Raw genomic sequence first — 24,816 nt, forward strand, 5'->3', positions numbered from 1 at the left:
AATTATTGTGCTTTCCCCCCTCATATCCCCCTGAGACAAGAGATTTATGCATTTTATTTCTGGAAAAATTCCTCTGATGCAAATTGACGATATTTGCATCATAGGAGGAATGTTTGGCCAAAGGCTAAAGACTACAGCCAGCAGAAGGAGCCGTTTCTGCATGTTTTGAACCCGCTCATGGGGGATGGAGATCACACACTCAGAGGCACTCCTTTAAACAGAGCTATGGTGAGCAATGTAAGTCTGTTAACTTCTCAAATTAATTTCTATGAAAGTTAAGCTTGCAAAGGCATGAACTGAAACGCGCCAGACTGAACTCGCGTTGTGAATGTATGCCGCAAGTGTAGTCGCGATTACCTCAGCTCTCATCACGAGAGCTCATCAGCTCATTTATCTCACTCCTGCAGTTAGTGCTCAGTGCTGTGATACTCGCGCCGTGACTCACTCATTATATTGAACACACACGTTCAGTTTTTAATTGTAGTGTCTTCTCCAACTCAGTCACAGTAATCCAGTAGCGGTGGCTTTGGGAATGGCCTCACAGGGCAGCGAAGCATTCTGGGAATTGTAGTCTTTCATCCCCATGATATAAAAATACATTTTCTGTTTTTCTCAGTCTAGAAGGCACCAAATTCAAAAATAATTTCACATTTTTACTACATTGATGACCCAGTTTAAATACAGATTCATCTTCCCAGCGCTGAAGTACCCCTTTAAAACACCAGTAACACTTCCAGAATTATCCATTAGTTAAGCGTAAATACACTAGCAATACATGATGAACCTTAACATATAGTTAACCAACAACTTTATAAGACATTAATTGCCACATATTCAGTGTTCCTTTAAATGTTTATGTAGGACAAACACCGTTATTTTGTTTTCTATTTTATTTTTCAATCCCTCGCGCACACACACTGTGGATGTGCTTAGGTCTGTAACTGTGTGTTTCTTTTTCTTCGCACTCGATGATTTTCTCGGGTTTTCTTCTGTTTCTTGCTCTGTGTCTTTACTTTGTATTGGTGGATTTTTTCTTCTTCAGGACTTCATTTTGGCTGCCTGCTTGTGTGTCCTTTAGCGGTTGTTTTCCTTTCTCAAGATCCCGATTGAGGACTGCCAGCTGCTTCAGGAACTCTGTGTCAGGCTTGATGTATCTCACCTTGATGAGATTATCAATGGCATCCTCCACAGTCATGTTATGGTGGATCATGAGGTACGCCAGAAAAAATGTAGGGGCGTAGCTGACACCGTCTGTGCAGTGAATGAACACCTTATCTGTGGAAATAAAAACAGACACAAGTTTAAAAAAGTCGCAAACAATTTGTCACTCCAGAACGCTTGATAAAAGATCTTACTTTCTGTGCTTTTCTTGGCCTTCTGGATGAATTTGGCAGCTTTGTAGAGGTATTCACTGATGTCTGAACCTTGCGATGCAGGCAAGCCACAATAAGAGATGTTCATTCCTTTGTAATAACTCGCCCCTGTATTAACGGCTTCTCTCAGGTCTTTCTCCCATGGCACTCCCAACAACACCCTCAGTTTGGTCTTCACTGCAGCCACATTCAGGACGTGAGTAATACCCAGCTCCTTCAGTCTCATTCGGTCTTTTGCTATCTCTCTGCACAAGAACACAACAGCCTAGATTAGCCTTTCACTAAAGAGGATTTACAATGTAGAAATATACCCTGTTCATTCATGGTGTATATTAGTGTAAATGTGTTGTAGACTTACTCATTTCCAATGAAGATGTTGTTCCAGACCGCAGTGACAGGTCTATGACGCTGTGTGCAGCCCTTCATTCGCTTCTCTAATAGCAAACAGTGCTCTTCTGGAGATTGTTCCTGCTTAGAAGGTTTTGGCACAGAACTGCTTGGACCTGGGAGACACAAGTCATCTGAATCAAACAGACCCAATTCAGGTTTGGTCTCTGGGACACACAGGGGCTCCGCCGGATCCAACGGGAAATACTTTTTCAAGAAAGCACTCAATTTCATTTCTTTTTCAGGAGAAGCATCCATATCATCACTGACGTTAACCTCCGGACCGCCTGAAGACACAGGTTTAGTCTCAGGAACGCTTGCATCTGGGACACACGGGGGCTCAGACGGATCCAACGGGAAATACTTCTTCAAGAAAGCACTCATTTTCTTCACTTTTTCGGGAGAAGCATCCATGCCATCACTGACGTTAACCTCCCGAACTTCTGCAGACACAGGTTTACTCTCAGGAACGATTGCATCTGGGACACACGGGGGCTCAGACGGATCCAACGGGAAATACTTTTTGAAGAAAGCACTCATTTTCTTCACTTTAGTACTTTCTGAAAAAAGAAGAACACAAATATGTTATTAGAAACATCACTTACCACAGATCAAAAATTAATTATTAGTCCAACTTGAAAGAAATTTCATTTTTCATTTGTTCTGCACACACACAGTAATTTACGGGAATGATGACCGCATTGACAAAAACTATACACAGTGTGTACGGAACAACTTCTTGTTAAATTACATTAAATGCGGTCGTCACTCCTGAAACTTCACAGTGTGTGTGTGGACATTGTAATGTTGCATCTCAAATGCTCTGTTGACATTCACCTCTTTTTGGGCTGTTCTTTTTGTTCCCTGCCCAGCCGACGCTAACCAGATTCACTTCAGGTTCAGGAGTTGGCTCTGGAACAGCCGGATCAATCCAAAAAAGCATTGGGAAGAATCCACTCATTTTTCTGGCCATCCACTCTCTGGTACTTTCTGAAAAACAAATAATATGTTATTAGAAAAATCTCAAACCACAGATTAGACATGAATTATTAGTCTGAAAAAAAAAAAGACTTTTCTGTTTGCATCTTATTCGTTCTGTACACAGTTCAGTAATTTACGGGAGTGACAACAGCATTTACAAAAACTATACGCAGTGTCGGAACTGAACTGAAAAACTAGTTGTTAATGATGTACGTTGAGAGATGATAGATGATAAGACCAGAGATGTATCTCGTCTGTATGTGCGGTGCAAGAAATCACAGGGAAAGTGGTATGAGCCTTGACTAATTCGTGTTGCCAAATCTTGCAAGCAAATCAGCTGAAACACCCGTGAAAAAAACGAAATAAATGAAATACTGCAACCCACACCATTACACATTAATAACGGCATAAACTTGATTGCTGAATGAGCCAAGCTTAAAAAAAAAAAAAAAAAAAAACTGCTTATAATAAGTGAACATGGCAACACTGCAAGAATGCGCTCTGTGAAGTTTCAGGAGCGAGTCGTGGTCGGTACACACGTGGAATGATCATTTTGGGGACTCACTCCTGCATTTAAATGCATTTATCACTCCTGAAACTTCACAGTGTGTGTGTAGACATGGTAATGTTGACTCTAAAATGCTCTGTTGACATTCACCTCCTGGGCCGTTCATTTCAGGAGAAGCCTTCATGCCATCACTGCCATCCACCTTCTGATCTTCTGCAGACACAGGTTCAGTCTCCGGGACAAACGTGGGCTCAGACGGATCCACTGGAAAATATTTTTGGAAGAAAGCACTCATTTTCTTCATTTTTTCAACATCCATATCACCATTGACGTTAACATCCTGACCTTCTACAGACAAAGGTTCAGTCTCAGGAACGTTTGCATCTGGGACACACGATTCCTTGGGTTCGACCAGATCCATGTCAGGTTCCGTCTCAGGATCACACAAAGGCTCAGCCGAACTGACCGGAAAACACTTTAGGAAGAAGGAACTTATTTTCTTCATCACTTTAGTAAAAAAGAAGAAGAAACAAATATGTTATTAGAAACATCACTAACCACAGATCAAAAATTAATCAATAGTCCAGCTTGAAAGAAATTTCCGTTTGCATCTTATTCTTTCTGTTCACACAGTTCAGTAATTTATGGGAGTCACGGCCGCATCTACAAAAACTATATGCAGTGTGTATGGAACAGAACTGATAGTTGTTAATGACGTTAAATGTGGTCGTCACTCCTGAAACTTTACAGTGTGTGTGTGGCCATTGTAATGTTGCGTCTCAAATGCTCTGTTGACATTCACCTCTTTTTGGGCAGTTCTCTTCGTTCTCTGGCCGTTCTTCTGGCCAGCGGACAGTAACCAGATTCACTTCAGGTTCAGGTTCAGGAGCCGGAGCCCTCCAAAAAAGTGTTTGGATGAATCCACTCATTTTCCTCGCCATCCACTCCGTGGTACTTTCTGAAATTAAATAATATGTTATTAGAAACATTTCAAACCACAGATTAGACATTAATTATTAGTCTGACTGGAAAGACATTTCTCTATTGTGAGTTTGCGTCCTACATTTCTGACTTTTTTCTCAGAACTGCGAGATTTAAACTCACAATTGCATGCTATAAAGTCAGTGTGAGATAAGTCACAATTACCTTTTTACATTTTTTTTAATAAAGTCTTAATTCTGAGAAAAATCATTAGTCTTTTCCCCCTCAAAAATTGGATATTATAACTCGCAACTGCATTATGTCTCACACTTCTCAGAAAATAATTATTGAATTGTTTTTATGATCCCAGATCCCTCTTATTTTGTTAAAAAATTAAATTAAATGCATATTCTGCAAGGGGTATGAAACTTATGAGCAGGATCTTAGGCTGCTTTTGCAGACCGTCAGAGTCTGAGAATCACTGAGAGTTAGTCGTTAAGTGTGTCCCCGTCCCTTACCTGGACCCATCCTATTCCTATCTGATCACTACCCTTCCTTCGCGATTCCCTGGCACACCGAGAACACCAGATTGGATCTCTGTTTGTTTGACACTTTATTCCCCATTTTGAACAATTCATTATTATTTATGTTAATAAACCCCTCTTTGACGCCTGACGCCACACCCACTGTCTGTAGTTTGCTTCACCCACCACAACAATAAAACCACAATCATTGAAATACATAATGAAGAGCTATACACTATGAAGAAACTAAATAAAATATAAAATATCAAAAACCCAAACTACACAAAAGACATCACTGAATACTAAAAGCACGTCTGCAGTTCTCAGAGGACATTTAAAAACAGACACACATTCAGATGTGCTAATATCAATTGGCAAACTATTCAATCATTTCTGAGCCCTCACTGCAGATCTCCTTTAGTTTTATATCTAGTTCTTGGAACATCCAGCAGCTCGTTAAAGGATAACCTCAGACATCTCCCTGCTTCATAAGGTCCCAGGAGCTCAGTTAAATATGTCAGCAATCAAATCTTAAAATCAACCCTTGAATAAACAGGCACCCAAATCAATACAAATCATGTAACGTTAATTTAATTAACTGAATTTAATTAATTTAAGCTGAAATGATCTCATGAAAACAAAAAAGTTATTGTAAAAAGTAAAAAGTTACTGTTATAAGTTGTGCTCATCATAATGATTACAGTAAGTTATATAAAGTTGTGAGAGGTGCATGTTGAGCATTCACCTGTCGGGCTGTCCTCAGGGGTTGTACAGATACAGGCTGGGCGCTTCATCATATCGATGTCGATATGCAGATCCTCGCCCTCTAAAGCGGCGCGAGTGACTGACAGGCACTCATCCGAGTCCACCTGCAGCTGTGCGGTTAGGTCGCCCGGTGAGCACCCGAGGAGCTCGTAGATGCCGTCGGTGACCATAAAGTCCACCTGCACATTCTCCTCATCCGGGACCCAGACACTGTCAATGCAGTACAACTCGCCGTTCACATACACCTCCAGAGACACCTCTCTGCAGTTTGTGTTTGAAGACATTTTGTATGCTGATCAAATCAAATTAGTTCATTAGTTCAGAGATGTTTTCTTTAAGAAAATTTGCCATGTATTGTACCTGATATGCATCAAAATTATAAAATTGTGGGTTTTGTGTCAATACCGAGCCCTCCTAAATATATTTTGCAGCATCATTCTTGCTGTATAAAGGACTCTCTTCCAGTGATCTATAAAATATCACCAAAATGAATGCATCAGTCTCAATTAAGTTAAATGATATTTCTCCATTATGTACTATAAAAAAGATCTATACTTACAGCATTTAAAGGCACAAATACCTGTCAGAATAAAGTGTTTTACTGCAGATTTTTGCTGTTCGAACTGAATTAAATCCAGAGTTTTCATGCACGAGCATGAATATAAAATATGACCATAAACTTCAGACATGGTGTGGATGATCATTTATTAATTTCTCTTTGAATAAATAGTTATAACATTTATTAAAACATCTCAAGAAGACTTACCTATTTTAAAGTACATTTTAACATACATATTTGAATCCCTGTAAGTCAGATAGAGCATCAATCAACAATTTAATTACCGACACAAAGAGTAAAGCTGTTTATTCTTCATTAAAGAGGTGGTAAAAGTACTCAAAAGTTATACTCAAGTGAAAGTATATATACCTAAATAAAAAATTACTCCAGTAAAAGTAGAAAGTTCTCCATTCAAACATCACTTGAGTAAAAGTACAAAAGTGTCAGATTTAAAACGTACTCAAGTACCGAAAGTAAAAAGTAAATATTCAAATTAACTGTAAATATCAATAAGCAGATAAAATCTTTTGGGACTGATATGCAATGCTTTAATTGAACAAATGATAAGATTAGATACTGCAATTAAGATTTTGTTAGTTTGCAATTAATAGGAGACAATGAAGCACCTTAACGCAGTATAGGGGTTAAACTTAAAATAGACATGTTCCATAACATTAGCTCCATAAAACAGATGAGGAGCAAGATATTATTAACTAATTCAAAATTAATTCAAAAGCCATAACCACAATGACATATTACGTAACAATTAGTTAATAGTCATGTGCCTCAATAAGTAAAGTCATACTATAATTTTGCCAATTGCTATGATTAATGATTAATTAAACAGACAACCGAGAGTCGGAATGCATGGCTTTGAATAGCCTACATGAATTTACATTATTAGTTAATGTAATATGTTATTAGGGAATTAATGATGTCATATTTAATTAATAGCAATTCATTTATTACTTAATCTATTAATCATAGAGAATGTTCATTAGTTGCTGATGCAGTAATTATTAATAATGATTCTCATTATTAATGACTCTCTTCCCAGTCTGTCAGTAAAGCCAAGGGGGTAATCTAGCGCTCGGAAAGCGTTCCACCCATAGGGGCGGCCATTGCTAACCAAGCCATCACCTGCTGTTAGCATCCCATTGACTCCCATTCATTTTTGAGTCACTTTGACAGTGAATAACTTTACATCTGAGACGTTTAAAGACTCCATTTGTCCATTGGTTATTTATAAAGAAACACGACAATGCATAAAAGGCTCCATTATCTTGTATCTTACACTATCGCCCCCAGAAGCTGTTTTTGTAAAAATAGGCTAACGATTGCGTCATAACCAACGCGACTCTGTCGCACAGTTGAGAAATTACCGTATAGACCTGAGGAGACGCTCAGAAACAATCTTTGACTGTCTATGAGGCAGTCGGGGGGACGTGGAAACAAAAAGTCCGAGAAAGTCAAGGGAGAAGAATGAGGAGAAGCCGATAGTGAGCCAAAAGCAACGGGAGAAAATATTTAAACAACATGTTTCAGATTTCACTTTCCACAACTACTAGAAGACCTACAGCTGTCAGACAGGAGGCTCACGTCACATCTACGTCCTCAAGCTCAGTCTGAGCCTGCGCAGTTCGCTCAGCCATCAGGAAGTGAGTGCCTCTGATTGGCTTCATTTTTTGCCGTTGAAGTCAATGGGATCGCTCTGTCCATTTATTTTACTGTCTATGGATTCAACAAACACATGGACATCAAAGACAATGCAATACAACACGATCTCATGGTAATGCGTATCAATAGTACGAGTGTGAAATCTCGTGGAATGGATACGCCAAAATGAGTTTTGGTGTGCAAATGCTATGCAGTTTTTGTGTGCATATGGCACGCTCTCGGGTAGGATTAGGGTGGTGGGGTGGGGTGGGGGTTCGTACGTATAATACGCCATAAAGTGCATATCATATGCAAGCGAAAAAACGCGTACCATATGCACAACAAAACTCATTTTGGTTTATACATTCCACAAGATCCTCCCAGATGTATGGTTTCTCTTTGTTTAGATGATGCCCTTTAAATCTTTTGAATTTATTATCTATTTTCCGCTTTACCTCCTCTCCAAGGATATTTATTTAGTCGTTTTGAAAGGTATCTTTTTTTTTTTTTTTTGGTTTAGCTATTTTGTCATTGCCTCAGCCTGTAGGTTAGCCTGACAAGCCAGACCCACATCAAGATGTTTGGTCTGGAAACTCTCCATTGACAGCTCAATCCGAGGGGCGGATAAACGGTTGTCTGTCAAACTCCCTCTGCACACGATAGGATAGCGCTACACCAACCAGAGCAACGAAGGTGAAGCAGAGCTCGCTGACAGATTAAACATTCACCGTATTCGGTCGGCTAAACTCAGAACACATCTTCCCTTTTTAAGAAGGACTTCAGTGCCGTTCTTTGTTCTTTTCTCAGAGAAAAGCTTAACTCCAAGTCTTCCAGGATCGCAGTCAAAGCTGATTCGAAAGACCGCTGCCGTTCGCCAGTTTCTGTGTTTACAACTCGGCCGTCGTCATTATGGCCCCGCCCGCTGACTCTATACATGATGTGATTGGGCCGTCCAGATTGTGAGGAATACAGCTCAGAAGGGTATTGAGAGTTCCTAGACGACACTTGCGGGCAAATTAAATTTGCTGCCGCTAGGGTGCGTCTAGATTTCTAGGCTACCTGTAGGTAGTTGCTTTATATAGATGTTGTTTTATTGCTAATCCACATCAGATGACAATTATTAGATGAAACGTTCAGAGGAAATTATTCCCTATAAGGTTATGTTTCAGCACTTGTTTGCTTTAGTTGGGCTCTTGACCCTTGACTCTTTAACAATAGTCTTTCTCTGGATGCTTTAACTGTGTGTTTATATGACACTTTTGTTATAGCAAAACAAGCCAAAGAGAAAATGTGATCGGGTGACGTTGGCTATTTATTGATGACGACATAATCATCATGTAGTGTCGGAATTACTGATCTCATTCAGAGTGTAATGCTTTTATTTTCAACCAAATTATTCAATCAAAAACTTATTTTAGCTGGACAATAACTTTTTCTAGAGCTGATGTACAGCCAAAACACTCTCTCTTACATTAATTTCCTATTATCACTGTAAAGCTGCTTTGAAACGATCTATATTGTAAAAAGCGTTATAAATGAAAGTGACTTGTCTCATTATGTTAATATCGCATTGACAGCAATGGAATTAGGCTTGTCAGTAGCACACTTTCCCACAGCCAAATATCATCTGAATAAGATCATACCTGTGGCTCTAAATCCCGCCCATACGCTCGTGTGTTGACGGATCATATTGCCTGTGTGTTTTGAAGTGACATAAATGAATGCAAATGAATGTGAGAGAGACTTCCCAGGAACTGTTCATCAGAAGAGGAAGAATCAGCTGTGAATGAGTGGCATCAGCTTCAACTGTAAGTATTCACCTCTTCTAAAAACTTATTTGTTTGAAAAAAACTTGTTGATTGTTATTACAGTAGCTCTTCTAGTATTATTGCATCTCACTAAACATATCCTTTAAACAATACATATTTTAAGAAGGCATTTTCAAAGATTATACTTTAAATGGTCACTGTGAAAACTGCCATTTAGGACAGTTTATTAAAAATTAAAAAAATGTTTTTTTGCCTCCACTTTAAAATGGTTTAATGCCCAGCTAGCCGTGGGTAATCACTTATACCATGGTAATTTGTCATCGATGACAACTCAAAACTGTTACTGATGTTCTCAGCGCTAAATGCAGAGCTGGACAAAGTACACAACTCTATTACTTGAGTAAAAGTAGAAGTACTGCTGGTCAAATATTACGCCGTTACAAGTGAAAGTTGTAAAAACAGATTTTTACTCAAGTAAAAGTACAGAAGTATTTAAGTATCAAAGTAAATTTCCTTTTTTATGCCAATGCATTATTTTATTATTGTTGTATAAATGCACACTGTCATAATGGTTTAAGCCAGTCAGTGACGCTCCATCTGACATAGTAGCATATGACTAACTTAAACTAATTTAAATACTTGTATATAAGTGACAAAGCTCTTTATAAAGCTGCTGTCACTTTAAGGCCGAATGCACGGATCCAATACACTGATACACATCTGATATTCTCCCAACTCTACTCTTCTTTTTCTCCCAGATGTTTATATTTTTAATATTTTATAAGACATACACCAAGTGTATGCCAACTATACTAATCTTGATTTTTTTTTTAAACTGAAACATACTTTCAAAGTATGGCTATGGGTGCACACACTTGTGCCTAAGAACCGTCTTCTTCCATTTTGCTATGAACTGATCAGTGTTCAAAAAAAGTTGGGAAAATGTATATGACCCTATAAGAGTGATTCCTGACAGACTAAAAACCTTTTAAAGATGGAAAAAATCATCCTCCGACTTTCAGAGTTGCTACAGTAACGACTTTCGACCTTGATAGAAATGTAGTGGAGTAAAAAGTACGATATTTGTCTTGTCAAATGTAGTGAAGTAAAAGTCATAAGTTTCCAGAAAAAATAATACTCCAGTAAAGTACAGATACTCAAAAAGTGTACTTAAGTACATTACTCAAGTAAATGTACTTAGTTAATGTCCACCTCTGGCTAAATGTGACTGGAAGGGTTAAATGTACAGTTATTTTCAGCAGTTACTGCTCATCTTTTAACTGGCACTCGAAAATGTGATCACATCTCACCCATCCTCCCAATCCCTCCACTGGCTCCCTGTGCACTTTTGCACTGATTTTAAAATTATTAAATACATTTTTTAACATCTTTGGGCCTGGCCCGCCACGATCTGATCTGCTCATACCCTACACCCCTTGTAGCTCGCTTCGGTCGGCAGATCAGGCTCTCTGTTGGTCTTCCCAAAAACCAAACGTAAACTCAGAGGTGACCGTTCGTTTGCCATGGCAGCTCCGAGACTCTGGAATGAGCTGTCTCTTCACATCAGACTGTTTTAAATCCTGTTTTTAAAAAAAAATCTGTCTGCACATTAACGGTCAATGCCATAAAAGATTAAAAGGCTTGAACAACAAAAAAACATGTAGGTAAAAGCTCACATCACTGTAATTCCATCAAGGCCACCAAAAATGTGAGAAGAAGTACCGAGTGCAAAATGTTTTAAAGTTAAACCATTCATCACAATAGAAAAAGTTTTACAGCTTCAGGTAAAATTCTTCATTTAAACCTTTACACAGAAAAAAAGGTGTCAAAATTGCATCTTATGGGTGCTTACTGGGGAACAGTGGCGGCTCCAGAGATTTTCTGTTGCAGGTGCTATGGTGATGCTTAACACTTAAGAGAAGGTGCTTTGAATTTTGCGTGCTTTGTGTTATTATATATATATATATATATATATATATATATATATATATATATATATATATATATATATATATATATATATATATATATATATATAAATTATAATTTATATTAAATATAATTAATATTAAATATAATATAATTCTGGGCTCTCTTGAGGATGGTTGCTAATATCACCTGCAGCTCAAACCGTAACCATAGTTGCCAAGTCCACGTGTTACGCGACTTTGGGCTTCTTTTTGGGCAAGTCGTGTTAAAAATCTTGAGTCGTGGGTTGCGTTTTTTTGGGCTTATTTTTTAAAATGTGTTTGCTTGTTAGGAAAATATGACAAGCAACTTTGTTTCTTAATAGTTGCTGTTTTGTCCAGCACATTGCTGACACGGTCTTCTCACAGCTAATGGCCATTCAATGCAACGATACTGCAATTCGTCCTCATACATCCCGCCTCGCTCCTCATTGAAGAAAAATTGCGTTCAACGTGCAGGCATGTGATGTGACCATAGACTGGGACATTATAAATGCACGTAATGATAGTTCGTAGACGTAAATAGACGAATACATTTTTTGTTTTACAAACAATACAACCAGAAGACATGTACAGAGACGGAGGAAACAGAGGAGACGCACCTAATTTACCGATTAAAAAAAAAAAATGATAATAATAGATTTTATTTATAATGTACTTTTTAATTCCGAAGAATCTCAATGTATTTATCATTACAGGCTATGATAAAACAATAAAATAAAATGTGTGCATGTTCACCACTGCTAATGTGTGCACTAACTCCGACTATGGGTTACCATAATTAGCCTTCAACATCACTTTTTCCATCTCCAAACCTCTTCTGTACACAGCCTTTATTGCAATTTGAATAATTTTGTAATATCACATCTGTTTTTGCTTTTCAAACTCTGAAAGGTTTCAATTTCATTGCAGGCTCATTTATTGATAAATTGTTGATCATAAATTATATTGATATGATAATAATTAATAATATAGTAATATTGGGCTTGTTTTTGAAGCTGCAGTTGATTATTTATCTCGTGAGAGTTGGCAACACTCACTGACTGTAACGTTAGCATCCTCAATGAAAACCGCCGCCGCCGATTCTCTGTCTTTAAGAATTTTCTTGTTCTTGAGGCTCTGTGATGACGAGTGTTGTGTCTGCACCTTCACAGTCTCGTTTCTCGTTTCAGGATATGACTCAGAACGTGGACGTTTAGGGAGCAAAAAACGATCCATTTTGGTGTAACGTTATTTTACTTTGCTAAAACTCGCTATCAAAAACAATCTCAGAGGTTCGCGGGCGCCGAGCCCATTGGCCAAAGATGATCACCTGTTTGGGCCTCATGTTATTTAAGACTAAAATATCATTTTAAATTATTATTTAATTCCTATTTTAAAAACATGAGAGAATATTCAAACATGACTTTAAAATATGAATATAAAAAATTACAGACATTTCTTGGGGGTGCTGGGCAGGTGCTATGACTAATATAGGGGGAGCTGCAGCACCACCTAGCCCCCCCCTGGCGCCGCCACTGCTGGGGCAGTACCCCTAAAGGACATTTTTGTACATTTTTAAACTCCTAAATTTGCCTTGGTGTACAAATATACCTTAAAGTACTGAACCTTTTTGTGGTAAAAAAGTTACAAAGATGTCCTTCTTTATGGGTACTGCCCCAGAGACAAGCTGTTGTACACCATAAGGTAAAATTGACAAAAAAAAATTCTGTGTTGAATGTATAAGGACTTAAATTCAAAAATCAATTTACAACCCCTCTGTAAAAGTCTGTTCAATATTAACTGCAATATTATATTTAATAACTATAGCCTTTATATGAACTAAAAGTACCTGGTTATACATAGACTTTGGTATCCAGAAATAAAACTATCCAGTGTCATCTTCCATGTAAATTTTTTTTATATTGTCTAAAATTAGACTAAATTACAGAAGAGGATTAGGGCCAAGCAAAAAAAAAAAAAAAAAAAAAAAGCATCTAGAGATTAAAGTCATTATAATGCGAGATTAAACTCGTTATATTTCGAGAAAAAAGTCGAGATATAATCTCGAGAATAAACTCATTAAATATCGAGAATAAAATCATTGTGTTTCGAGAAAAATCTTGTTATATTTCGAGAAAAAAAGTCGAAATAAAATCTTGAGAATAAACTCATTAAATATTGAGAATAAAGTCGTTGCGTTGCATGGCATACTGATAGAGGACATGGCAGAGTTGGATCACTTAGTCAAGCTATATTTCAGACTTTCTTTCAGTAACAAAGAAATACTATCAACTTTAGCTAATTATGACAAAATTATATTAATGTCCTCTATAACGAGTTTTTTCTCGAAACACAACGACTTTATTATCGATATTTAATGAGTTTATTCTCGAGATTGTATCTCAACTTTTTTTCTCGAAATTTAACGAGTTTAATCTTGCATTATAATGACTGTAATCTCAAGATGCTTTTTTTTTTTTTTTTGCTTGGCCCTAATCCTCTTCCGTACTACGGTCATCAAAACCGTCTATGGAAACACGTCAAGGCTTTTGAAACCAGAAAAAGTGCTTAGGATAATTTTTTTTCTATGAATACACATACAGTTTGAAACTCAACCAAAGCACACCTTCTGGGATTACTTCCAGCAAGCAGCCCTCCAAGATGTTTCCATTAATAGGACACCAAGAACAGTCACTGAAATACTAATAGTTTTAGCACATATACTTTGCATGATTTGCCTCTTACAATGTTTTGTATGTTTTTCTTCTGCAAGATCAACCATGTCGAGCAACCCTTACTACGACTCGAGTAACAGCTCGAGTGACAACTGCACCGACGTGGACGAACTTGTCAAGCGCTACTACCTGCCTGCCATGTACGGTGCAATCTTCATCGTGGGCGTTGTGGGTAACATCACCGCTCTGCTGGTCTACGTGCTCAAAGTTCGTCCCTGGAAGAGCAGCACCATCATCATGGTGAACCTCGTCATCACTGACCTTCTCTTCATGGTCAGCTTGCCCTTCTTGACCTACTACTACGTCCTCAACGACTCGTGGACGCTTGGGATCGTCATGTGCCGCTTTGCACGCTTCATCTTCCACTTCAACCTGTACGGCAGCATCCTCTTCCTCACCTGTCTGGCCATCTTCCGGTACGTGGCGATCGTGCATCCGTTGTGGATGAACAACATCAAGCAGAAGCGATGGGGTGTGTTGGCTTGCATCTTGGTTTGGGCCATGACGGTGGCCGAAATAAGTCCAATTTTTAACCTGTTTGACCTGGTTGAAATGAACAACAAGACATCCTGCTTAGACTTTGCGAGCAGCAAGACAGCAATCACCTGGCCATATAGTTGGGTATTGACCGTACTGGGATATTTGCTTCCTTTGGTCGTGGTCTGTCTTTGCTATTGGCGCATCATTAAAGAACTAAAGAAGGGTCCTCATATGGGGAGCACGAAACGGGTTAAAGCGAGGCGACTCATCGTGTTGATATTGACGTGCTTCGTGGTTTGTTTTCTTCCCTTTCACGTGTTACGAGCTCTGAGAATATACACGAAACTCACTCCAGAAACCAACTGCATGCTGGACCGCTGCGCTCACGCCGCCTACATTATCTCAAGGCCGATCGCTGTACTCAACATCATTTTCAACTTGCCGCTCTACACGTTGTCTGGGGACTTTAAGAAGGCCTTCATGGATCTTTTCAAATGTGGTCAGCTCATGTCGAAGACTAAGGGAAACATTAAAGTGGCTGTGATCAACAAACCCACGAGCAACGTCACATATGAGCAAAGCAGCTGAGACTCAATGCCACTGTGAAATAGCCAATATATGAAGGGAAACTCCCCGTAGTTGAATGTGACTACTGTTGGAGCACATCTGATCTGTTCAGGAAGCTGGTTCCAACTGCGGCTGGCATAATAGCTAAAAGCAGACTCTCCTTGCTTTGAGTGAACTCTTGGTATTTCTAACTGACTTAATCCTGCTGATCTGAGTGATCTGTTGGGTTTGTATTTAAACAGCATATCTGCCATGTATTGAGGTCCTAGGTCATTGAATGATTTATAGACAAGTAATAGTAATTTAAAAAATCTATCAATAAAAAATAATCAATCCTAGATGTAACTGGAAGCCAGTTTAACTTTTGAGTCTAAAGAGTCAAGGCGAAAATCAACAGTGTCTGCAGATATGCTTGGTGTTAGCGATATATCCTACATAAACCGCGCGTTAGTGTTCTCATTTAAGCATCTCTTTTTGACAGAGACAGATCTAGCTTCAACGGTAGGAGAAATTGATATATCAAAGAAAATACAGAAATGATCAGATAGTGCCACACCCTGACTCCAAAATCGCACCAAGATTCCTAACTTTACTTTTTTGTCTTTGTTTATTTTGTTATTAAACCTTTAGCCTCACGATATGCATGTATCTTGAGTCCCACAAAGCTCAGTGCTAGGACCTTTGCTTTTCACCCTGTACATGCTACGGTTGGGAGATATCATTAGGAAACATGGCGTTAGTTTTCATTGTTATGCTGATGATACTGAGCTCTAAATTTCTTTGCATCCTGACAAAACATACCAATTCACAAAATTAATGGAATGCAAAGCTGATTGAACAAAAAACAAAACTGAGATTCTAATTATTGGACAAAAAAAAATCCAAACCTGGAATACTGTCTAACACTTGATGGCTGGGTGTGCTCTTTGATACCAATCGTTCATTTGAAAGCAAAGTTTCTAGCATCTGTAAAACTGCGTTCTACCATCCTAAAAATATATATAATTTACGACATGCTCTCAATGACAAATGCAGAACAGTGTGTTCATGACCTCAAGGGTAGATTATTGTAATGCTCTACTGGGTGGTTGCCCCGCTCACTTAATAAACAAACTCCAGCTGGTCCAAAACGCAGCAGCTCGAGTTCTTACTAGAACCAGGAAGTATTGCCATATTAGCCCGGTTCTGTCAACACCGCATTAGTTCCCAATTAAACATAGCACATTACATGTCTATTTTAATCTCAAACCTTCTGGCCAGTTGATTATTCCTAGAATATCAGAATCAACTGCTGGCAATCCTATCTTATCTGATCCTTTCCCTATTTAGCAGCTAAACTCTGGAACAGTCTTCCTAGCCTTGTTCGGGAAGCAGACACAGTTTAAATCTAGACTAAAATTGCATCTCTTTAACCTGGCATACATAGGACATTATCAATTTCTGTTATTCAAATCAGTTGAATGATTGTTTTAGGCTGCATTAGGTCAGCTGGAACCAGGAACACTTCCCATAACACCTGATGTACTCGTTACATCATAGGAAAAATGGCACCAACGCTAATATTAGTCTCTCTGTTTATCCCAAGGTTTACAGTAGTCTGTCGGATCCAGATCAGATGGTTGATCTGCACCTTAACACAACCACTATGTCCACACGACAGCTCTAAAGTTTCAGCAGAGACTGTCAACTAAACAAACGACTAAAACGCTGTATTATGCATGCCAGACAAGTCATTTGACTGTTATTTTGGATAGAAAAACGGTGCACCTGTGCACATACACTCAAAAAATATATAAAAAATGAATTAAAAAAATGAATTTATTTTTATTAAACAAATATATTTAAAATTCAAAACTATTAGATCAGGTTTCTGGTTCAAATGTAATTGCTTCATGTTAAATTGACTTGAAACTCTGTAACTTTGTTTCAATTAAGTAACCCTCATAAAATTATACTTTACTCAATTCAATTATGAACATTGGTTCCATACAACCACCTTATTTTTTTTATTAACATTATATGTTTATTTTTAATCTGTGTTTTAGTCTAGTAAAAAAATCTCCAAATATTTTTCACTAAAGCAACATATGCAGGACTCAATCAAACAGGACTTTCACTTCCCATCATGATTTACACAGTGGCTGAATTGGGAGTGTACACTTAAACATAAATGAAACAGGTAAGATTTATGTAATTTATGTAACAGAAAAACACTCATGTTAAATGAACACTTCTTAGTGTTCATGTGTGTGCTCACTACTGAGTTACAGTACCACTGAAGCAGTGTTGAAATTTATGAGATAATTAATTGATGATTCAGCATTAGTGATGAACACCTGATAATAATGAGCAGAATCAATGAAGGAAAGAGAAACACAAGGGGTGCTTCCCAATTCTTATTTGTGCATCCTCGTTTCCTTTCCTTGCGCCTTAGCTCCACCCCTTCAGGATGCGAGGGAAGGACGCGAGGAAAAGACTCGAGGACGGAGGAATTGAATCAAGAGAAATGATATATCCTCGCTCCCTTTAACGTCACTTTAAAGCGGGGTCAGTTAATGATGACTCTGCACCGCTGGATTTAGTCGGGATTCTTGAATATTAGAGATAACTATTTATATTGTGAGCTTCAGCCTCCACAAAATACCACATTTGTCCATATTTTAATTCATTAATACCAGTTATTATTAACAACGAATTCCAGCTATTAACTGCTTTTTATTCATTGTATAGTATTAGTTTCTATTTGTTTCTTTCATTTTCTTGTGCTTTGATATAATTATGCAACTGTCAGTTGTTGTTATTTGACAAACAATTGTGTCTTGTACATGTAAACATAATAATAATAATAATTAATAAACTGTGCCACGATATGAAAGGGGAGGAGAATAAATGAGTGTCACGTTTAGTCGATAAAACACTTCTGCAAAGGATCCACCTGTGTATCCTCGCTCACGACTCCCCAGGAAACCTCCTCACTCATCGATCCTCGCCTCCTCGCGGTGCAATTAGAGAATTGAGATCTCCTACAAGATGACTGAGCTCCATCGGTTTCCGCGTCATAGGATGGAGGACAGAGGAGCGAGGAAACGAGGAGGGATATTATTGAGAAGCACCCAAGAACAACAACTGACTTCAGCTACAGCTTTAGATGAAATCAACTGAAGATAAAATAAGACATTACATCTCTATATATCTCATCAGAGAATGATTCAACAACCCCACAAACAGCATTACCAGCTTCACACATTACTAACCTGAGTGATGTTATTTCTGTTTAATTGAAAATAATAGTTTGGTTTGTCACCATGATGGAGATAAGTGTTTGCTTTAGTTGGGCTCTTGACCCTTGACTCTTTAACATTAGCTTTTCTCTGGCTGCTTTAACTGTGTGGGCAAAACAAGCCAAAGAGAAAATGTGATCGGGTGACGTTGGCTATTTATTGATGAAGGCATAATCATCATGTAGTGGCGGAATCACTGATCTCATTCAGAGTGTAATGCTTTTATTTACAATGGAAATTAATCAGTCAAAAATGTACTTTAGCAGGACAATAACTTTTTCTAAAGCTAATCAGCCAAAACAATCTCTCTTACATTAATTTCCTATTATCACTGTAAAGCTGTTTTGAAACGATCTATATTGTAAAAAGCGCTATAAATGAAGGTGACTTGACTCATTATGTTAATATCGCATTGACAGCAATGGAATTAGGCTTGTCAGTAGCACACTTTCTCACAGCCAAATATCATCTGAATAAGATCATACCTGTGGCTCTAAATCCCGCCCATACACTCATGTGTTGACGGATCATATTGCCTGTGTGTTTTGAAGTGACTTAAATGAATGCAAATGAATGTGATTGGGACTCGCCAGGAATTGTTCATCAGAAGAAGGAGGATCAGCTCAGGCATTTAAACTCTTTCCATGATCACCACAGTCCGTTTCTCTGAGGAACCAGCGGTTGGATGAGTGGCATCAGCTTCAACTGTAAGTATTCACCTCTTCTAAAAACAGATTGTTATTACAGTAGCTCTTCTAGTATTATTGCATCTCAGTAAACATATCCTTTAAACAATACATATTTTAAGAAGGTATTTTCAGAGATTATACTTCAAATGATCACTGTGAAAACAATTTAAAATTGAGTTGATCACTTCGCGTTGGTTGGTTCTTTGCCTCCACTTTAAAATGGTTTAATGCCCAGCTAGCCATGGGTTATCCCACGTATACCATAGTAATTTGCCATCAGTGACAACTTAAAGCTGTCATTGATGTTTGCTGCGCTAAATGTGACTGGAAGGGTTAAATGTACAGTTATTTTCAGCAGTTACTGCTCATCTTTTAACTGGCACTCGAAAATGTGATCACATCTCACCCATCCTCCCAATCCCTCCACTGGCTCCCTGAGCACTTTCGCACTGATTTAAAATGTATTTATTTATTTATTTTTTAATGTCTTCATGGCCCCTGCTCGTGCCCTACACCCCTTCTAGCTCGCTCCGGTAGGCAGATCAGGCTCTGTTGGTCTTCCCCAAGACCAAACGTAAACTCAGAGACTCTGGAATGAGCTCTGGAATGAGCCTCTGCACATCAGACTGACTGACTCTCTTCCTGTTTTTAAATCCCGTCTTAAAACTCATTTATTTTCTTTGGCTTTTGGATCAGTCTGTGGGTTGACTTTTTTACTGTATTACCATTGCATTTGTTTTTATTGCTATTTGTTGTTTTGCTGTTGTGCCTCTGTTGTATGCTATTGTTTATTTGTGGATTGAGTTCAGCACTTCAGTCAAGTGTTGTTTTTAAGGTGCTCTATAAATAAAGGTGGATTGGAGTTACGACTTGTTAGTTCTAGCATTCTGTTCGCTTTAAGTCAGACTCAGACCTTTATTTTTTTAAATTATTTTTATTTGAATAAATTGTGACCCGTCACGTAAACAAGGGACACAAGTCGGCAGCTACTTTCAAGCACAATGAGAAATGCATTTTTGCAGAATCTGTTAGATGAAATCACAAAGAAGCCTCTCCGTGTTTGACATAGCAGTATTGGTATATTTAAAAGCGTATATTTTGAGGTTGAAATCACCTTGTTTTGTCTGTGTGTATTTCCGTACTGGCTTTTGTTATTGAGCCACCCTCTTAGGGACTCGTGGCTAATTATTTATGCAGCGCTCTGGCCGGCTCTAGAGATGATCTGAGCGACGATGAAAGTGGCATAATAAGACTGGATAATGTCCTAATCTACAACTGAGCGAAGATTAAGAAATCGGACTGGCGTCAGACAAGTTGGACCATAAGATATCAGAGGCTAAATCAATAGTAGCATTTGACTGAGATAAAGACAGAGAAATGGGTAAAATCTGTAACCGTGGCTATAGTGTAGGGGTAAGGCGCATGTCATCAAGTCTTGACGGAAATCGATCACAGGTTCGAATCTGCCTTTTGCCCCACTCTTCTCTACTCCCTTATCCCATCACATATCAGATCGGAAAGGCATTTATTTTCAATAAGAATTGAGCAAATATTATAAAAGTGGAAATAAAGCATCTAAAATTGTTTCTTGGTTAGTGTGGCAAAAGGCGGACTCGAACCTCTGATCGATTTGCGTCAAAACTGATTGGATTTTACCCATTTCTCTGCCTTTATCCCCTTCAAACAGACACACAGGACATCCACTAAGAAGACCCCGGCAAACAGAAAGTGTGCCCGAATGACTTATTTCATTGGAGCCAACGAGATCTGCAAGAATACTTTTCTGTTTCTAATGGGGTGTGTTTCCATAAACACCAAAGTTTGTCGTTTTGTGTTCATTCTAAGAACACACACACGTTATCTCATCTTTAGACCTTCCCATACCTACCTATTGTTTTTAACTGTCGTTTTAATTGTAATCGTTAGCATCATATCACTTGCCAAAAAAACCCATTACTATAATGGACTTTTAGATGGTAATTTTAGCATTTGCTATCCTTTATTATTAATAGTATGCGGTCCGATTTTTCCCATTGCGTCTGTTGTTACTAGCAACCATGCAGCGTTATGGGGGAGCTTTACAGGGGGTATGGCTTATCTAAATGAGATGTAAATGAGCCCTATTGTCATACCTATCTGCACATTGATATTCAATGCCATATAAGATGAAAAGGTTTGCAAAACAAAAAAAAACATGTAGGTAAAAGCTCACATAACTTTAATTCCATCAAGGCCACCAATTTTTTTTTGAAGAAGTGCAGTGCAAAATGTTTTCAGGTTCAACCCTACATCACTCTACAAAAATATTTTACAGAAAACCCTTCAGGTAAAATTCTTCATTCAAACCTTTACACAGAAAAAAAGGTGTCAAACGTGTACCTTATGGGTGATTACTGGGGCAGTACCCGTGAAAGGCAACACGATCTCATGGTCATGCGTATAAATAGTACGAGTTTGCAATCTCGTGGAATGTATACGCCAAAATGAGTTTTTATGTATAAACAAATTATGTATAATACGCCATAAAGTGCGTCTCATATGCACGCGAAAAACCGCGTACCATACGCACGCCAAAACTCATTTTGGCGTATACATTCCACGAGATTGCAAACTCGTACTATTTATACGCATTTTCGTGAGATCCGGCTCGTAAAAGGACATCTTTGTACATTTTTAAACTCCTAAAAGGTGCATATCAGTACCTTAGAGTACAAATATATCTTAAAGTACTGAACACTTTTGTGGTAAAAAGTGTACAAAGATGTCCTTCTTTAAGGGTACTGCCTCAGTGACAAGCTGTTGTACCCCATAAAGTAAAATTTTGACACCTTTTTTTCTCTGTGTTGAATGTATAAGGACTTCAATGCAAAAAGCCATTTACAACCCCTCTGTAAAAGTCTGTTCAGGATTACCTTTAATATTAATTTTAATAACTATAGCCTTTATATAAACTAAAAGTACCTGGTTATAAATAGACTTTGGTATCTAGAAATTATCCAGTGTCAATTTCCATATATTTTTTTTATATTGTTTAAAAATAGAAATAGTCTTGTATCCGGATTCCTGAGAGTGTTTTGATGACTTAATTTTATTGTTAAGCAATATGGTTAACAATAGCTGCATTTCCATTGCACTTCAAATTGTGCAAATAGAAATTGTCAATAAAAATACACCCAAAGGAAAAATGTCAAGGTTTTTGAGATCATAAGAAGTGCGTTGGATAATTTTCTATGAATACAAATTTGAAACTCAACCAAAGCACACCTTCTGGGATTACTTCCAGCAAGCAGCCCTCCAAGATCTTTCCATTGATAGGACACCAAGAACAGTCACTGAAATACTAATAGTTTTAGCACATCTACTTTGCATGATTTGTCTCTTTAACAATGTTTTGTATGTTTTCCTTCTGCAAGATCAACCATGGCGAGCAACCCTTACTACGGCTCGACTAACAGCTCAAGTGACAACTGCACCAACGTGGACGATCTTGTCAAGCGCTACTACCTGCCTGCCATGTACGGTGCAATCTTCATTGTGGGCGTTGTGGGTAACATCACCGCTCTGCTGGTCTACGTGCTCAAAGTTCGTCCCTGGAAGAGCAGCACCATCATCATGGTGAACCTCGTCATCACTGACCTTCTCTTCATGATCAGCTTACCCTTCTTGACCTACTACTACGTCCTCAACGACTCGTGGACGCTGGGGGACGTCATGTGCCACTTTACACGCTTCATCTTCCACTTCAACCTGTACGGCAGCATCCTCTTCCTCACCTGTCTGGCCATCTTCCGGTACGTGGCGATCGTGTATCCGTTGCACATGCACAACATCAAGCAGAAGCGATGGGGTGTGTTGGCTTGCATCTTGGTTTGGGCCGTGACGGTGGCCGAGATAAGTCCAATTTTTAACCTGTTTGACCTGGTTGAAATGAACAACAAAACATACTGCTTGGACTTTGCGAGCAGCAAGATAGAAATCATCTGGCCGTATAGTTGGGCATTGACCGTACTGGGATATTTGCTTCCTCTGGTCGTGGTCTGTCTTTGCTATTGGCGCATCATTAAAGAACTAAAGAAGGGTCCTCATATGTGGAACAATAAACGCGTTAAAGCGAGGCGACTCATCGTGTTGATATTGACGTGCTTCGTGGTTTGTTTTCTTCCCTTTCACGTGTTACGAGCTCTGAGAATCTACACGAGACTCACTCCAGAAACCAACTGCATGCTGGCCCGCTGCGCTCACGCCGCCTACATTATCTCGAGGCCGATCGCTGTACTCAACATCATTTTCAACTTGCCGCTCTACACGTTGTCTGGGGACTTTAAGAAGGCCTTCATGGATCTGTTCAAATGTAGTCAGCTCATGTCGAAGACTAAGGGAATCATTAAAGTGGCTGTGATCAACAAACCCACGAGCAACATCACATATGAGCAAAGCAGCTGAGACTCAAGCCTTACGAGCCAGAGTCAATGTCACTGTGATATAGCCAATATATGAAGGGAAACTCCACATTAACATGAATGTTCAGTCATCATTTACTCACTCTTATGTCATTCCAAACCTGTATGCCTTTCTTTTGTGGAATATAAAAGATGATATTTTAAAGGGATCCCATGGTGTTGAGACTTGTATGGCTTAATATAACATAAATGATGTCTCTTACTGAATTATGTAGTAGAAAACCCATGAAAGATCTACGTTATTTTAAAAATCGATTTTATATTTGGACCATGGGCGGCGCCATTTTGTTTGCGTTCTAGGTTGATGACGTAGAGTGGTTGAACTCCTCAATCAGCTGGCATTACCCGTAGCTATTTTTACCACAACGCAACTCGAAAATTGTTTCAGAGTTAAACAAAACCAATGAATTCCTTTGTAATTATACTTAAAACACACTCAAACATACATGTGCACACAAACTCACCTACACAAGTCACAAACAGATCGGCGGGCGCGCACACGACAGGCTCTGTCTCAATCGAGATGTTGGGCTGCTCAGTCTCCACGACAGGGGCTGAGTCTGAAATCGACCCTATACCCTTAAATAGTGCATTATTTGAAGGGACGGACATTTGTAGTGTTGTCCGACACCATAGTGGACATGTTCGAGTGCAGTCATTCAGTCTCACGTTCCACCGCAATAACGAGTAAAGCCGATTTACAAACAGCTGTCCGACTTCACGCACTCAAACATACATGTGCACACAAACTCTCTCTCTCACACAGACTCACACACACCCCAACAGATCGGCGCGAACACAGCAACACACACACACACCAACAGATCGGCGCGAACACACACACAGCCCAACAGATCAGCGCGAACACACACACACACACACGCACTGCGCGCGCATACATAACCCTCAATCTATTCCCTGTGTATATCCTGTTCAACACATCCTGTTCCCCAGATAGACTGTTGATAGTAGATTAACTATAATGCCTAATGTGACCAGCAGAGGGAAATATCTAGGTAGGACGATGGGATAAAGTAACGTGAGGAAGAGAGGCAGGATGTTTTGGTGATGATGCATGCGATTGAGACAGAGCAGTCTGTCAGTGTGTGTGTGCGCGCCCGCCGATCTGTTTGTGACTTGTGTAGGTGAGTTTGTGTGCACATGTATGTTTGAGTGTGTTTTAAGTACAATTACAAAGCAATTCATTTGTTT

The 24,816-nt window shown here is 38.8% G+C and overlaps 3 protein-coding genes across 3 annotated transcripts; 2 read left to right on the plus strand and 1 right to left on the minus strand.

The window, feature by feature from the left end:
* Positions 1-975: 975 nt before the first annotated feature.
* On the minus strand, positions 976-3,567 carry LOC137073593 (uncharacterized). The gene is made up of 5 exons (XM_067442257.1): positions 3,400-3,567; positions 2,598-2,750; positions 1,732-2,320; positions 1,356-1,618; positions 976-1,275 (listed from the first exon to the last, which is right to left on the minus strand). Exons 1-5 carry the CDS (start codon positions 3,551-3,553, stop codon positions 1,010-1,012), a joined length of 1,425 nt encoding a protein of 474 aa, XP_067298358.1. The 5' UTR covers positions 3,554-3,567; the 3' UTR covers positions 976-1,009.
* Positions 3,568-14,171: 10,604 nt separating this feature from the next.
* Positions 14,172-15,296, plus strand: LOC137074178 (2-oxoglutarate receptor 1-like). Its single transcript, XM_067442863.1, has one exon. The coding sequence runs from the start codon at positions 14,173-14,175 to the stop codon at positions 15,193-15,195; it is 1,023 nt and encodes a 340-aa protein (XP_067298964.1). The 5' UTR covers position 14,172; the 3' UTR covers positions 15,196-15,296.
* A 3,738-nt stretch (positions 15,297-19,034) lies between these two features.
* On the plus strand, positions 19,035-23,708 carry LOC137074179 (2-oxoglutarate receptor 1-like). The gene is made up of 2 exons (XM_067442864.1): positions 19,035-19,162; positions 22,558-23,708. Exon 2 carries the CDS (start codon positions 22,565-22,567, stop codon positions 23,585-23,587), a length of 1,023 nt encoding a protein of 340 aa, XP_067298965.1. The 5' UTR covers positions 19,035-19,162; positions 22,558-22,564; the 3' UTR covers positions 23,588-23,708.
* Positions 23,709-24,816: the final 1,108 nt, after the last annotated feature.

The sequence above is a fragment of the Pseudorasbora parva genome, chromosome 4 (assembly GCF_024679245.1).
Source record: "Pseudorasbora parva isolate DD20220531a chromosome 4, ASM2467924v1, whole genome shotgun sequence".
NCBI lineage: Eukaryota > Metazoa > Chordata > Actinopteri > Cypriniformes > Gobionidae > Pseudorasbora > Pseudorasbora parva.

Bases quoted from the DNA above. Each gene is read 5' to 3' on its own strand.
- LOC137073593 (XM_067442257.1), bottom strand. From the start codon at position 3,553: ATGAAGAAAATGAGTGCTTTCTTCCAAAAATATTTTCCAGTGGATCCG. The intron at 1,619-1,731 runs GTAAGTCTACAA...GTTCTTGTGCAG, and splicing joins AACATCTTCATTGGAAATGA to AGAGATAGCAAAAGACCGAA. The intron at 1,276-1,355 runs GTAAGATCTTTT...TTATTTCCACAG, and splicing joins GGCCAAGAAAAGCACAGAAA to ATAAGGTGTTCATTCACTGC.
- LOC137074178 (XM_067442863.1), top strand. From the start codon at position 14,173: ATGTCGAGCAACCCTTACTACGACTCGAGTAACAGCTCGAGTGACAAC.
- LOC137074179 (XM_067442864.1), top strand. From the start codon at position 22,565: ATGGCGAGCAACCCTTACTACGGCTCGACTAACAGCTCAAGTGACAAC.